The 15,013-nt window shown below is 45.0% G+C and overlaps 1 protein-coding gene across 7 annotated transcripts in view; it reads right to left on the bottom strand.

Moving 5' to 3' along the window:
* The window catches only part of MECP2 (methyl-CpG binding protein 2), a 61,762-nt gene extending 54,697 nt beyond the window's left edge, over positions 1-7,065 (bottom strand). Inside the window, exons 1-2 of one of the 7 annotated variants that reach the window (XM_067023947.1) lie at positions 6,900-7,059; positions 1,611-1,734 (exon numbers count right to left, since the gene is read on the bottom strand). In XM_067023947.1, coding sequence (XP_066880048.1) covers positions 1,611-1,636 — 26 coding nt within the window. In that variant the 5' untranslated portion in view covers positions 1,637-1,734; positions 6,900-7,059. Of the gene's footprint in view, positions 1-1,610; positions 1,735-6,899 lie in introns of all 7 variants that reach the window. The other 6 variants (XM_067023944.1, XM_067023948.1, XM_067023945.1 and 3 more) reach the window with 6 other exon arrangements.
* Positions 7,066-15,013: the final 7,948 nt, after the last annotated feature.

The following is a 15,013-nucleotide window of genomic DNA, read 5'->3' as shown; positions in this document are numbered from 1 at the left end:
GAACTTTCTATAAAAAGCATGTATTATTTTTATAATTTCTTAAAAAGGAAGAGAAAAATAGCAAGATATCAAGCACTTATTAAAAACAGGTTCTGTCCTTTGAGAATTACCTTCAAAGTTTCTTGAAGCTCAAATGGCCACGTCTTTCCCATTCATAAGTAATAAGAGATATTTTTAAAAACATCTCTTCCTTTCTACATTTCTTAGAAGAAACTGTACAGAGTCACCACTGTCTTCTAAAATCCATTCGTAATCTGAGAAAAAGACTATTAAAAACATAAATCACCCCCTTAGGCCTAATATCTATCAGAAGAAACCCATTCACTGCCTATATTACATTTAGTCCACACAATTTCTGAGACAATGCACAAAGCACCGGCCACAGAACTCCCACCAGCGTAAATACGTGGCGTACAAAGAACGCCCTGTCGGCAGGGCCCAGAGCGCGGCCCGCAGCGGTAAATAGGAATGACAATTTGAGTCACAGGATCAGGAATGAAACCGAACTTGGGACTTGGAGGCAGTGTGATGCTCTTCACTTCCTTCTACACCTTTTATTCTCTGCCACCCAAACTCTGCCCCTCGCACAGCCCCGAAATGGGTGATCTGTTACGGATGTCCACGCAGCTTTAAACTGAGGCGTCAGAAACCACTAGAGAGATACAGCAAAGTGCTACTTGAGGGTCTCAGCTGGAATCACAATGGCAGCATATGTGTAAACTCACCATTTTTTCTTAGGAAAAGAAATGGAAAAATCAAATTAGAACGTTCTGTCTTACCACATGGAATGTGTGAAATCCGGATGTCAAAACATCAAATGTAGAGTGACCCCTACTCTAAAAAAGCTTAAGATATTGAGCCAGACAGTTGAGAAATTAGGGAACCACTCATTTTTACGAAATTAAAGTCCACGCAGTGGTGCCAAAGTAGCCCAAAGCGCGGCTGAGAGAGCCTCTGAGTGTCAGACTCAAATGACTTAGCTTCCCAGCTTTTCAAAAGGCATTCATTCTGCTCTAGAGTCTCAAGAGCCAGAAGTGTATCTGGGTGTTCTCGGCAGTCCCCGTGGGAGGAGTGCGGCAAGCACACACCATTAGCCATGGGCTCTGACGTCTGGCATCAGCTTTTAGGATGTCATCCTTCTAGGGGACCACACACCAGTTCCCACGTCTGAAAATGCATTACCGCCACTCACTAATGTTGACCAGGAAGTCATTTACCCAAGACCAAAGCAAACAAAGCACAGTGCTGAAGGCCGCTAGGCGACAGCAGTAGCGGCAAGTGAAGAGCTCAGTCAAAGCGCTCTCAGCTCAGCTGACCTGCTTGAAGGTGAACTGAAGGTGCAGGTCACCAGTTCCGGCTCTAATCTGACACCCGCCCCCAGATCACTCTGTGGCTACCAAGTAGCCCTACCCAAACTGACCTTTCAGGGCTCAGGGAAGTGACTTTTTTTTATTATATGGCACAGTTTGGCACAGTTATGTCTTTAGTCTTTGGGGTACTTTTATACTGTCCAAGAGTAGTATAACTTGTTTTATTCCTTTTTTTTTTTTTTAAAAACAGATGGCCAAACCAGGACATATACTAAAAAAAAAAAAAGGAAGGTTACTTACCTGAGCCCTAACATTCCAGCTACCATGGAATCTTGTTGGAGCTGGTCTACAGAAGCAAGATGTATTCTGGGGAGTCACATGTCACATCAAAGCAGGAACTGGTGAGTCTGTATTTTTATGGAGCCTAAAACAAAGAAAATCGTAAGTTGAAAGCCCCCATTGTGCTCCACGACCTTTTTCCCAGGGCTATTTGGGACATTTTGAAGATAAACATACAGACAAAGTACTATGCTATTTCCCGGCTTACCTAGCTAGAAACAAAGAATAAACTGCAATTTACTGACATATAACACACGGTGCTAAAATAAAGGAAAGACTCATGCATGTTAGAACCGACACTATCACAGGTCTTGTCACCTCTGAGGGAAATTCTGACACTATAAAGCATACCGTTAGTAGCGATCTCTGGTTAGTATTTCTTGCAACATGTCATACAGAAGTTCTCAGGGAGAGAAGACATGTTCAAGAGAACATGCAACATCAAAATGTCATCCCAAGAAGAACACATGAAATCCAGAGGCAAAGTCTCCCTTCATTTTAAAGCAGCTGAAGTTGCAACAAGCTGCTGTAACATCACATAAAGGGGCTTTAACCGTGAGAGAAAAGAGGCAGCACCCACAGAAACCAAGTGCCCTGGGAGATCCAAAGCTATCCTCAAAAATACACAAGTCTGTTGTACAGCAATCACTTTTTAAGCCTCTCAGATCAGGAAATCGAAATGTTCAACAAACTGGGTTAATAGCTTGATAGTTTCTATTTTGCTTTTGAACACATGTTCAAAAAAGGTCTTTTGTCACTCTATTTTTTATCAAGATAACCATCATTTCCTTGTTAAACCTAAACTGCCCCATATTAGCTAATCTCTGATATCTTGCTGGCCCAAGAGTAGCACTTTTATCTTTAGACTAAAAAAAGCCTAGAGTGTATAACTTAGAGACTCTTCACACAAACAATTACTCATGTAATCAAACCCAGAGGCAGGGCAACACCAACCTAGTCTTTTACTGCTGGTCTGTAACTACCAGGATGGTACCTGGAATTATCTGCTGAGGTGCAGTGAGGCCTTATAATTCCCTTAAACATTCGAGCCATAGAACACTTGGAAATCCCAGAAGTCAAGGTTACAGTATTACTCAGTTAGCTATACAATAAAAATCAAACTGGCACCCTGGCTGGGAGGCCCTGGAAAAGCCACAACTTCTCACAGCTGCATTTTTTTGGGGTAAACTGCATTTTTATTTGTAAACTGAGGGAACCAGACTACGGTTCCTTCTAACTCTGAAATTTTAAGATCTCTGATAACTCAAGATTCCATGGAGAAAAAAAAAAGAGCCAGCAAATGAGAGCACTTAGGTGAAGACCCAATAAAGCAATGATTTGCAGGTCCATATACATAGTGCCCCCAGCTCTTGGGCACAGAGGCCAACTGAACCCTGCCTAAGGATGCTCCCAGGAGTCCAGACCCCTGCAGTGCTGTAGAACAGCTATGCTAAAGACACACTCATACACCAGCAGAACCAACATAAGTGTGCCTTGAAGAAGTGAAAAAGGCCAAGGCTTTCTTCTGTAATGGAACGGCCACAACCCCCCCAAACATGGGAGTGGGCATGCGCCCTGCCAGCCCCCCAATTCCCATTTCCACTCAGTCCCCCCCGCCCCCGCCCATACCTACCATCAAAGGGGTGGAACCAGGTATTTAAGCAATGGCATGCAAATCCAGCTTTCAATAAGAAGAGGTTCCTTGCCAGGGAAAGGCAGAAGAGACCAGGTAAAAGCAGAAGAGCACAACTTTTGTGTCAGTGAGTCCAAGGAAGAGAAACTCATTTACATCCGTCCTACCCGACATGAGGTAAAGGCACAGCAGTGACAATGGCAGTTTGACTGGAGAGGGCTGGTACAGCAGCATTGAGGACAAGGTCCTTCCATTGGAGCGGCAGTAATGCTCTACCCAAGAAAAAAGGTTGCGTCTGCCGGCCCCACGAGGCTGGTCTGCATGCATGTCACCAGAGCAGAGGGTGGTGAGAACAAGCAGGTGTCCTGCCACACTCCCTGGAACCACCAGTCTAGGACCAATGCTTTACCACTTCTGCACTTAAAACACTAGTTACTACAAATGCCAAACATTTTCTGTGCTTCTCTTCTTCTCATAGATAACTTGGGCAGGCTGGCCACAAACTGCTCTTAGCCAATTAAAAGCTTTTCACTGATATTCACCTTTACAAAAGATTACAGGGCTTTCCTGGTGGCACAGTGGTTAAGAATCCGCCTGCCAATGCAGGGGACAAGGGTTCGAGCCCTGGTCCGGGAAGATCCCACATGCCGCGGAGCAGCTAAGCCCGTGTGCCACAGCTACTGAGCCTGTGCTCTAGAGCCCACGAGCCACAAGTACTGAGCCCGCACGCCTAGAGCCCATGCTCCGCAACAAGAGAAGCCACTGCAATGAGAAGTCCTCGCACCGCAACCAAGAGTAGCCCCTGCTCGCCGCAGCTAGAGAAAGCCCGCGCACAGCAACGAAGACCCAATGCAGCCACAAATAAATAAATAAATAAATAAATAAATAAATGTTTTCAAAAAATAAAGGAAAGATTACAGGTTCCAGGAGACATCATTTATAATGTAAATAGTCCCGGGCAGGTGTATTAGTGGTGGAAACCGCCCTCGGAGTAAGGAACTGACACTTTTCCATCTGCTCTTCTTTATTCTAGGTTCAAGAAGCGAGCTTCTCATGCCATCTCCACATGGGGGAAACGGTATTCAGGTGGGGTAAAATCATATTGGACTCATCTAGCCACTTCTTCTGTCAAATTCCACAGCTTGCCTCCCCACCTCACTAGATTCAGCCACACAGAGCCAGGGCAGGCAGGGAAACAATGGCTGTGGCCGGAAATTGCAAATAGGATGCAAAATTGTATTCTAACCCTCCTGAAACATAAGCAGCGCAGCGCAAAAGTTCGAGTACAAAAGTTCGAGTACGGTTGGACTGCGTCATGCTCTATCAAGTGAAACAAAGACCCGGGACTCTAGGTTTAAAGCATTCCAGGCAAATCTGTAACAACAACAAAAAAGAGCATCGTGTGATAGGCCAGTACTGGCAAGAAAGCCACAGAAGGTTTCTTCAAGCTCTTAGGACACGATGACTTCAGATGCCACCAATCACTGTGCAGAGAAACTATATTCTGGAAGCTGTCTGTGCAGTTTAAAGGGACAGGGATACGATGGAGCAACTAACTGGAGGGGCACACAAGGAGGCTAATGCACTGCCAATGACGCAAAACAACGCAGAGCCCTGTCCTGTCACGCCTCAGGCTTAGACGCACAAACCTTGGAATCTTCGTCAAGTGAGCTTGTGTTATGTGTGTGCCGACGGGAATGCACCCCAGTGACAGGCCGGCCACCTGGCTGACATGTCATGAGTGGGTGTTCTGTGGCAACTTATTTAATCAACTGTACCTCTACTAGGTTGACTGTGCCCTTTAAGGTTCTGATATGTCTGGGTAAGAAAATAAAAGCAAATGTTTCCTAGGCTCCGTGACTAGGATTTTAAGTTGAAGTCCTAAAAAACCCATAAATAAGCCTATTTCCGTAAATCCCTGGTGGAAATTCCCAAAAGACCTAAAAAAATCCCGATTTTTTTAAAAACAATAAGGATCCAGCATATTTCAAAGGACCCAAGAGGAGAGGTTAATCTCATTGTTAGCTGAAATCACTCAGATGCAGATGAAAATTCCGGCCATGAAACCCAAACTTCTCCTGTATAGTAACTGCCTATTAACGCTTCATTTCTGTAATATAACAAAATGCCTAAAACTTGCCAGAGTCCTACAAAGTGTAAGCCACTCAGCCTCCCAGGCCAGTAGGTTCGGTTCCACAATCACCAACCACCCCCTGAATTTGATCCTACCATCTTACAATTTGGGGCACTGATCCCGCACAGCAGAGACACAACGTGTGAATGGCTCTGCAGAGCCTGTTCCTGTTCCTGGAAAAACCAGAAGCACACATCTCCCTGACCATGAGTCAGGAATATCAATTTTGTGGTGGAGCCCATTTCTGCTGTGACCAATCCACACCGAACACACTCACAATAGAAGCGACGGCCACAGAGGTGTATTCCAGAGACAGCTTTTCCCCCTTGGATCCACACTCAGCAATGCCATGAACGGTCTCCTCTGTAAGAGCAATCTTTAGACTCTTCACAATGACCTTAAGTCTTCAGTGCAAAACCACAAAAACATTGCCACGCCACGAATAAGTCACCTGAGTTGCAGTTTGCGTGACTCAGTCAGAACCAAACTAAAAAGAAAATAAACTTTCAGGGACCAACTGATAGGAGCCACAGCGATGCGGTGAACTTGCCCCATCTGGTACTGGTGATCTTGAGCAGGGCACGCTCCAGGACTATGGAAGCCCGTCACATACTATGTCCCACTCCACTTATGTAACTGGAAGATCGCCGGCGAAGGGGGGGAGGATGGGAGGGCGGTCGTATTCTGAGGCCACGGCACCCCCAAAGGCCCTGGGGGCTCGCTCCCACCGAAGAGCCTCAGGTGCTGCCGGACACAGTCCCCTACCCACGGCTCCTGAGGGCAACTATAACCGCCTCTTTCTGATAAGCTGTGGGGTCAGGAACACAATGTCTAGTGCCTTTTGTGGGTGGACGATAATTCCCACCTACTTGTTCCTGGTAGATGCGAAAGAAACTCGCTCGCAGTGGGGGCAGAAAGTCATGGAATGGGCGAGAAGGAGGGGGAGGCAAAGCCTGGAGATGGGGGTGAAAGCGCAGGAGCCCTTGTGGCGCACTCTCCCGACGGGAGGCGGACTGCGCACGCGCGCCAGTGGGGGGGCCGAGTAACGGGAGAGGGGGCGCGCGAGGGAGGGAGACGGGAAAGCGCGATCCAGGGAGAGGCCGGGGCCGCGGGCGCGCGACGGCGCCTCGGGCCCGAAGCCCCGCGAAGGGCACGACGCGCGCGCGCAGCCCCGACAGGCGAAACCCCGGCGACAGGGGTGCCCGCGGGGCCGGGGGCCGGGTTGCGCGCCGAAGGCGGGAGGGCGGGGGGAACCAGGCGAAGGCAGCCCTGGGAGGCCGCGCTGAGGACGGTCACCCGCAAGTGCGGGTAACGGGCCGGAGGGGGGGGCGCCGTCACCAGCGGGAGGGGGAGGGTAGAGAGGAGGGACGCCATCCGCCAGCCGTGTCGCCCGACCCCGCGGGCCCCTCCCGCGCCACGTCCCGCCCCTACCCCCCGCCCCCCAGCAAGGGTCCCCGCCCGCGGCCGCGGCGGTCCCACTCACAGTCTCTCCTCCTCGCCTCCTCCTCCTCCTCCGCTCGGCGCGGCAGCGGCGGCGGCGGCCATTTTCCGGACGGCTTTTACCACAGCCCTCTCTCCGAGAGGAGGGAGCGCGCGCGCCGCCGACGCCGGGACCCCGCACGGCCGACGTCGCGCCCCGCCCTCCCGGTCGGCCTGTGCGCTGCTGCACCTGCGCGCCCGCGCCCCGCCCCCGGCGCCGCTGCCAGCCGGCCCGCCATTGGGTGCGGCGGCCGGGGCTGGGCGGAACCTCGGCGGTGACGCCTCCAATTGGCGGGAGTTCGTGTCCGTTCCGGCAAAGGAAAAAGGGGCGGACGCCCTGTCTAGCTGCCGATTGGCTGCCGACGGCCGTCATTTGGGAAAAAGAGGCGGCTTGGGTGCCGAGGGGCTGGTTTAGTGGGCGGAATTTGAATATTAAGGATTAATGGGATGCTGGGGCAAGTGAAGGCCTAGGCTTGGGACGCCTGTTTGTGCGGCCATCCCGGGCCCTTGACCCTCTGTCCACAGACACCCAAAGTACGTTACCATAAGCCTTTCACAGCACCCACGTTTTCTCAACATCACCACCTTCAGTACAAGCAGCAAAGTTGCCTGACATTGTTCCAGCCGAGGGACCTTGTTTTAAGAGGCCTACCCAATGCATTCTTTCATCTGAGCCTGCCTTGTGCCACACTCTCACAGGGGCAGGGAATAAACTGAACAACAAATCACAGACTTGGCCTCCTTGAAACTCTGGTGGGGGGGGAGAGGGTGCATGCCAAGGCTGCATGAGACCTGTCATTGTTGGATGAGACGGTTCGGTGTGGGTGGGCAGAAGGGGTGTAGTGGGAGCACAAAGGAAGCCGCACTTAGCTCTGCCTGGAAGACATGATTTGGGACCTAAGATCCAGCAACGCTGGTATGGAAAACTATTTAAGAGTGTGAGAAAAGTTTTAGCTAATGGAGTGTTCAGGATAGGACTGTTTGTCAAGGCGACCTTACTCTGATTCCAGCTGTCATCCAATTCATCCAATGCTCTTTGTGTTAGTTCCATGCTTGACAAGGAACCCTCTGACTCTGATGTCACTCCCCACCCCCCATTCATTTATTAGATCCCTGTTATGTGCCAGGCACTGTTCCAGGCTCTGGATGCACAGTACTGAACAAGACAGCAATCTAACATTCTTGTGGGGGAAGATTCATAGTAAACATACAAATAAGTATATAATATAATGTCACATAATGATAAGAACTTTGAGATAGATAAAGCAAGGGTGAAGGTGGTGCTATTTAGATATCCACAGGCTTTTGCTCTCATTTTATTCCACCATATAGTTATCTGACGAGAGAAGAAGATTCCACACAAGTTCAAAGGCCCTGAGGAGAGACTATGCCTGGTACGTTGGGGAGTAACAGGGAAATTTATGTGGCTACAGGGTGGTAAGGTATATGCGGTTGGAGAACTGGGAGCTTATTCTGAGATGAGAAGCCTTTGGAAGATTTTGAACGGGAGCTGACATCATCAGATGTATGTTGCAGGTGCAGTGTAGAGATCTGTGGTGAGACAAAAGGAGCAGGAGCCCAGTCAGGAGGCCCTGACAACAGTCTAGGAGAGGTGAGAGTGGTTTTTAACTAGGGTGGTAGCAGTGGAGGTTCTGAGAAGTTGTGAAATTCAAGCTATATTTTCAAAATTGAGCAGAAAGGATTGGATGTAGCATACAGAGAAAGAGAAAAAACAAAGAGGGGTCCTGAGTTTTTGGCCCGAGCAACTGAGCGAATGGGTGATTTCACCATGATGGGGAAAACTGTAGGAAAAGCACATTTTGGGAGGTACAGATCAAGAATTCTGTTTTGGCCATGTTAAGCTTGGGGGCGTATTAGACGTGCAACGTTGAGACGAGATGTTGAGTAGGTGGTTGAGTCAACAAGTCAACAAGCTCAACATGTAACTCAAGAAACTATAAAAGGAGCAGCAAAGTAAACCTGGAGGAAACAGAAGGAAGAAAAATAAGGATGAGCAGAATTTGATTAAACAGAAACAACCGACTGAGAAGATTGAGAACATCAAAAGCTGATGGTTTGAAACGCTGGAAACAAAAGCCAGCCCTCTTAGAGAGAGAAAGAGAACACACAAGTAAATTATATTAGAAATGAAAAGGAAACATAACCATAGATACAATAGATAATAGATAAAACAGATAAATTTTCTAAAAAGTTATTATAAACAACTGTATATCATAATTGGAAAACATAAACAAAATGAATAAGTTACTAGAAAAGCACAGCTTACCAGAACTGATTCTAGAAACAGAAAGCCTAGATAGACCCTCTATGACCACAAAGCAATTGACTATGTTTTTTAAAAAATCTACCCCTCCCCCAAAAAAAGCTCAGAGAACTTTACAGATGACATCTACCAAATTTTTAATGATTGGGTAATTCCAGTCATAAACAAAAAAGAAAGAAATATCCCCAAACTTGTTTTGTGAGACTAATATAATTACTATAACAAGCCAATGAAAGGAAGACACAGGATATGGAAATAGATGTAAAAATTCTAGACAAATATACTGAACCCAGCAGTATATATTGATATATCCTAACCAAGCTGAGTTTTATTCTAAGAATGCAAGGATGGTTGAAAATTAGAAAATCAAACTTAACAGATTTAAGGGGAACAAATTATGTGATCAGGTCAATAGATGCAGGAAAAGCCTTTGATAAAATTCAACACCGGGCTTCCCTGGTGGCGCAGTGGTTGAGAATCCGCCTACCAATGCAGGGGACACGGGTTCGTGCCCTGGTCCGGGAAGATCCCACATGCCGCGGAGCAACTAAGCCCGTGAGCCATGGCCGCTAGGCCTGCGCGTCCGGAGCCTGTGCTCCGCAACGGGAGAGGCCACAGCAGTGAGAGGCCCGCATACCGCAAAAAAAAAAAAAAAAAAAAAAAAAAAAAAAAAAAAAAAAATTCAACACCTGCTTATGATAAAAAAACAAACCAGCAGCAACTCAGAGAACTATGAATAGAAGGGAATTTCCTTAATCTGATCAAAGGTACCTGTTAAAAAACTTAAAGGAAAGGTCACATTTAATGGTGTTAAGTGGGAACAAAGCAAGAAATAGAACAAGATCTATGGTGCAACATCATTCATGTAAAATAAAACATACATCCTTCACCTCCCATTCTCTTTTAAACCTTATCCTTGGAGTTTCATCGTACGAGAAAGACCCATTAATCCCAAATGGATTCCCTTGCTGTTAGGACGCAGGCATACAGATCCAGCCAGTAACAAAAAGCTGGAAAAGTAATGGGAAAAATAATTCAACTCACTCTACAAAAATTATAAAACAGCTGGGAATAAACTTAATAAAAAATGCCAAAATGCTATATTAAAAAACTGTAAAACATTACTGAAAAACATAAAAGAAGACCTGAAAAAAAATAGAAACTACCACAATCCTGGAAAGGAAGAGTTGACATAATAAAGTTGTCAATTCTTCCTAAATTAATCTGGAAATTCTTTGCCTGAATCAAAATCTAGGCGAGAAGAGTAGGTGTACAAGACTAGATGTCAAGACACTTTTGAAAGAGAAAACCAATGACAAGGGTCTTGCCAAATTCCTTAGTTTGAATAAACAGAACTTAAGTGATACAATTTCACTCTTGCCATTGAAAAGTAGAAAAATATAGTAGAGTTTAAAGTATTTACTAGTAGAATTTAAAATGGGACATTTTAAAAAACGGGGCTACTATAACAATTTTTAAATAGATCCCCTTGAAAATGGGTCTATAGAAGATAAAAAGAAGAAAAATATAGTATAGATAGCAATTGACAGAAAAGCCACAACCTGAGAGATTTTATCTATATGGCAGACAGAGCACAAACTTCCACTCCATCTTTCTAAATCCCTCGAACTTATAGAAAAAATAAGTATATACTTAGAGCAAATCCAAAATGACAACAGAAAATGAGAAGGATAAAACAGTTCAAAATTTTAGAACTAACATCCCAGATGATACCACAAAACATAAAACACACAAATATGTTTCAAACTCTATGGAACATTTCCTCAAGTTGCTTACGAATTAGACCTCTCAAAAAAAAAACTCAGTAAATTCCAAAACGTAGAAATCATGCATTTCAGTCTCTGGCAACAATACAATAAAATTAAAACTTAAGAACAAAAGAATGGGCAAAAGTAAAACAAAACAAAACCAAAAAAGCACTCTCTACTTGGAAGTTTTAAAACAGACTTCAGGACTTCCCAGGGCTTCCCTGGTGGCGCAGTGGTTGAGAGTCCGCCTGCCGATGCGGGGGACACGGGTTCGTGCCCCGGTCCGGGAGGATCCCACATGCCGCGGAGCGGCCGGGCCCGTGAGCCATGGCCGCTGAGCCTGTGCGTCCGGAGCCTGTGCTCTGCAACGGGAGAGGCCCCAACAGTGAGAGGCCCGCGTACTGCAAAAAGACAAAAAAAAAAACCCAAGAAACCAAAAACAGGCTTCAAAATAATTCTGTGGTTAAAGGGGAAACATAAACTGAAATTATAAACTCTTCAGACATGACCAACAATGAGAGCCGTACATATTAAAACCTATGCTGTGTGGCCAAAGTGGTCATCTAGAAAAATTAATAACTGTAACTACATTTATTAGAAAAGAAGAAAATATGGGGGAGAGAACAATTGGGAGTTTGGGGTTAGCAGATGCAAACTAGTATATATAGTATAGATAAACAACAAGGTCCTACTGTAGAGCACAGGGAACTCTATTCAATATCCTGTGATAAACCATCATAGAAAAGTTTATGAAAAAGAATGTATATATATATATATATATATATATATATATATATGTATAACTAAGTCACTTTGCCATACAGCAGAAATGAACACAACACTGTAAATCAGCTATACTTCAATTTAATAAATAACTTATTTAATAAATAAATAATTGTAAATAAAGAAAGAAATATTTGACTGACTAAAAAGAGGAAAATAGGGCTTCCCTGGTGGCGCAGTGGTTGAGAATCTGCCTGCCGATGCAGGGGACACGGGTTCGAGCCCTGGTCTGGGAAGATCCCACATGCCGCGGAGCAACTGGGCCCGTGAGCCACAACTACTGAGCCTGCGCGTCTGGAGCCTGTGCTCCGCAACAAGAGACGCCGCGATAGTGAGAGGCCCGCGCCCCGCGATGAAGAGTGGTCCCCGCTTGCCACAACTAGAGAAAGCCCTCGCACAGAAACGAAGACCCAACACAGCAAAAATAAATAAATAAAATTGATAAACTCCTACCCCCAACATCTTAAAAAAATTCCTCCCTTGCCTCCTCAGCTACCACTCCCCTTTAAAAAAAAGAGGAAAATAGATAAGAAATGAATTGATTCTTGCACATCATGTCCACATTTATGCGTGCACACCCACACATACACACACAGGGAATTTTCTTTCTTTACCCTTAGATGCTCACTACAAGGAAAGCATCTAGGAACAGAAAGGAATAAACTCATCAGAGTGAAGAGAATGTGGTGAGGATGGGAGGTTATCCTCAATTGACACATTTCAACAATAGTTTGGAAAGCAGATGGGAATTAGTTGAATAATAAAATAAGAAGGAAAAATCCAGCCTAGAATATTTGACAAAGGAGCTACAGAGGAGGTGGAGCCAGATATAACACCAGAGAGTAGGCTCAGGATCAGCAGGCACGTGGTGGAAGCAACAGAATTAAATGGGTCTGAACACATGGGGATTAATTGAAGGCCTCAATACAGAATGACTGCATCATTTGAGACTTCCTCTCCTCCACCAGACAGCTGAGCTAGCAGCTGGTGCAGGCCTGCAGGGAAAATACCTGACAGTTCTCTAAAGAAATTAAATGAAATGTGTGTAGAGAACTAGGGCTTCCAGCATGGATGTGGGCAACTCTGTTCCTCAGCTCCCTGTTTTACACAGAGGAGTCACAGCAGCAGAATTGACCCGTTGCCCGAAAGCCGATTAAATCTGCAAAAGCTATCCAGCCCTTCTTTACCAAACCACAAAGCGTCATCAGAAATTTGAAGAAAGTCTCCAACATGAAAAATAGTCAAGTATAAACTATAGGGGAAAAATGAACTTGGAAGAATCCCAGAAAATGCAGAGGAAAATATAGGAAATTTTAAAAATTTAATTAGCATATTCAGAGAACTAAGAAAAGACTGTATCCACAGAACAAGAATAGAATATTATGTAAAAAGAGTAGAGGACAAGAAATAATTCTTGGAAATTAAATATGATTATTGAAGTCAAAATTCCAAGAGAAACATTTTTTAAAATATTTAATTAATTAATTTATTTATTTCTTTAGGCTGCTCTGGGTCTTAGTTGCGGCATTCAGGATCTTCACTGCGGCATGTGGACTTCTTAGTTGTGGCATGCAGGCTTAGCTGTGGCATGCATGCGGGATCTAGTTCCCTGACCAAGGATTGAACCTGGGCCCCCTGCATTGGGAGCTTGGAGTCTTACCCACTGGACCACCAGGGAAGTCCCTCCAATAGAAATATTGAAAGATAAAACTGAAGAAGTCTCCTAGAAAGCAGAACAAAGCAACACAGACAAAAAATAGAGAAAATACAAGGACTTTGCAAGAGATCTAGGAAGTTCAGCAAGCAACTAACAATAGTTTTCACAAGATAAAACCAAGAAAAAGGAATAGGGATCAGACTTCATAATAGCACTGGATGATAAAAGATAATAGGGCAAGAATTAAGAAAAGATAATAGGGCAGCAATTAAAAAGTGATAATAGGGCAATGCTTCCAAACTTCCAAGAGAAAATGATTTTCAATTTAGAATTCTGCACCAGCCAAGATATCCATCAAGTGTGAAATGAAATAAAAATATTTTAAAATATGCAATACCTGAGAAAATTTACCTCTCAATATTTTTTCTTAGGAAGCTACTTAAGGATGTTCTCCAGCAAAACAAGGGTGTAAGCCAAGAAAAAGGGAGATGTGGGATCCACAAGACAGTGGATCTAATCTAGGAGAGCAGTGACAGGAAATACCAGGGATGCCAACTGGGCAGAAGGCCTGACTGGCAATCAGTCCAGATTGGGATATGGGAATGGCAGGCTCTGGGAGAGAGGAAAAGTTATTTTATTTTTAATTTTTTTAAAGCGTATGTATGTGAACTCAGCATATTAGATAGTGTGATTGGGAGTTTGAAGAAAATTAAATATGATGATGGTAATTAGTTCAAGAAAATAAGGAAACCGATTAGAAACAGCAGGGAAAAAAGAACTGTAGGGCTTCCCTGGTGGCGCAGTGGTTAAGAACCTGCCTGCCAACGCGGGGGACACGGGTTTGAGCCCTGGTCTGGGAAGATCCCACGTGCCGCGGAGCAACTAAGCCCATGTGCCACAACTACTGAGCCTGCGCTCTAGAGCCTGCGAGCCACAACTACTGAACCCACGTGCCATAACTACTGAAGCCCACGCGCCTAGAGCCCATGCTCTGCAACAAAAGAAGCCGCCACAATGAGAAGCCCACGCGCTGCAACCAAGAGTAGACCCCGCTCGCCGCAACTAGAGAAAGCCCGTGCAGCAACAAAGACCCAATGCAGCCAAAAATCAATAAATAAAATAAATAAATTTATATTTAAAAAAAAGAACTGTAATAGGAGGTTATCATCGGAATAAGAAGCAAAGTAAAATATAATTCTACCAATTGATGATGTTTAAGAAAAGAGAATCCATTGGCCCTTGTTGCTAAGAAACTTCTCTTTTCAAATGGGGGTCATCAAATTAGATTTTTAAGAAGGAAATGTAATCCTAGTTATGCGTCTTCTTGGTCTGGTATTTTAAAATATTTACAGAAACATCATAATGTGAATTGTTGCCTTCAGCTTTTCAACTTTTAGAGTCAACCTGTGCACAAAACATGAAGGCATAGGTTTTGTTACCAGGACACAGCCCTCTTCCCCTCAGGTGTAGTAAAGGGTTAACTCGGCAGGCCTGGGTGTTCCTGAGGGTGGTCTTGGGGACTCCTGACACACCATATTTGATATTCACACTGTTATCTTTAGTTCCTTGTCAGCTTGAATAATACACTCCCATTTCTTGTTCCCTTAACTTTCAATAGCCATGTA

The sequence above is a fragment of the Kogia breviceps genome, chromosome X, assembly GCF_026419965.1.
Source record: "Kogia breviceps isolate mKogBre1 chromosome X, mKogBre1 haplotype 1, whole genome shotgun sequence".
NCBI lineage: Eukaryota > Metazoa > Chordata > Mammalia > Artiodactyla > Physeteridae > Kogia > Kogia breviceps.
The sequence above is the reverse complement of the archived record's forward strand: the minus strand, read 5'-3'. Positions and strand labels throughout refer to the sequence as shown.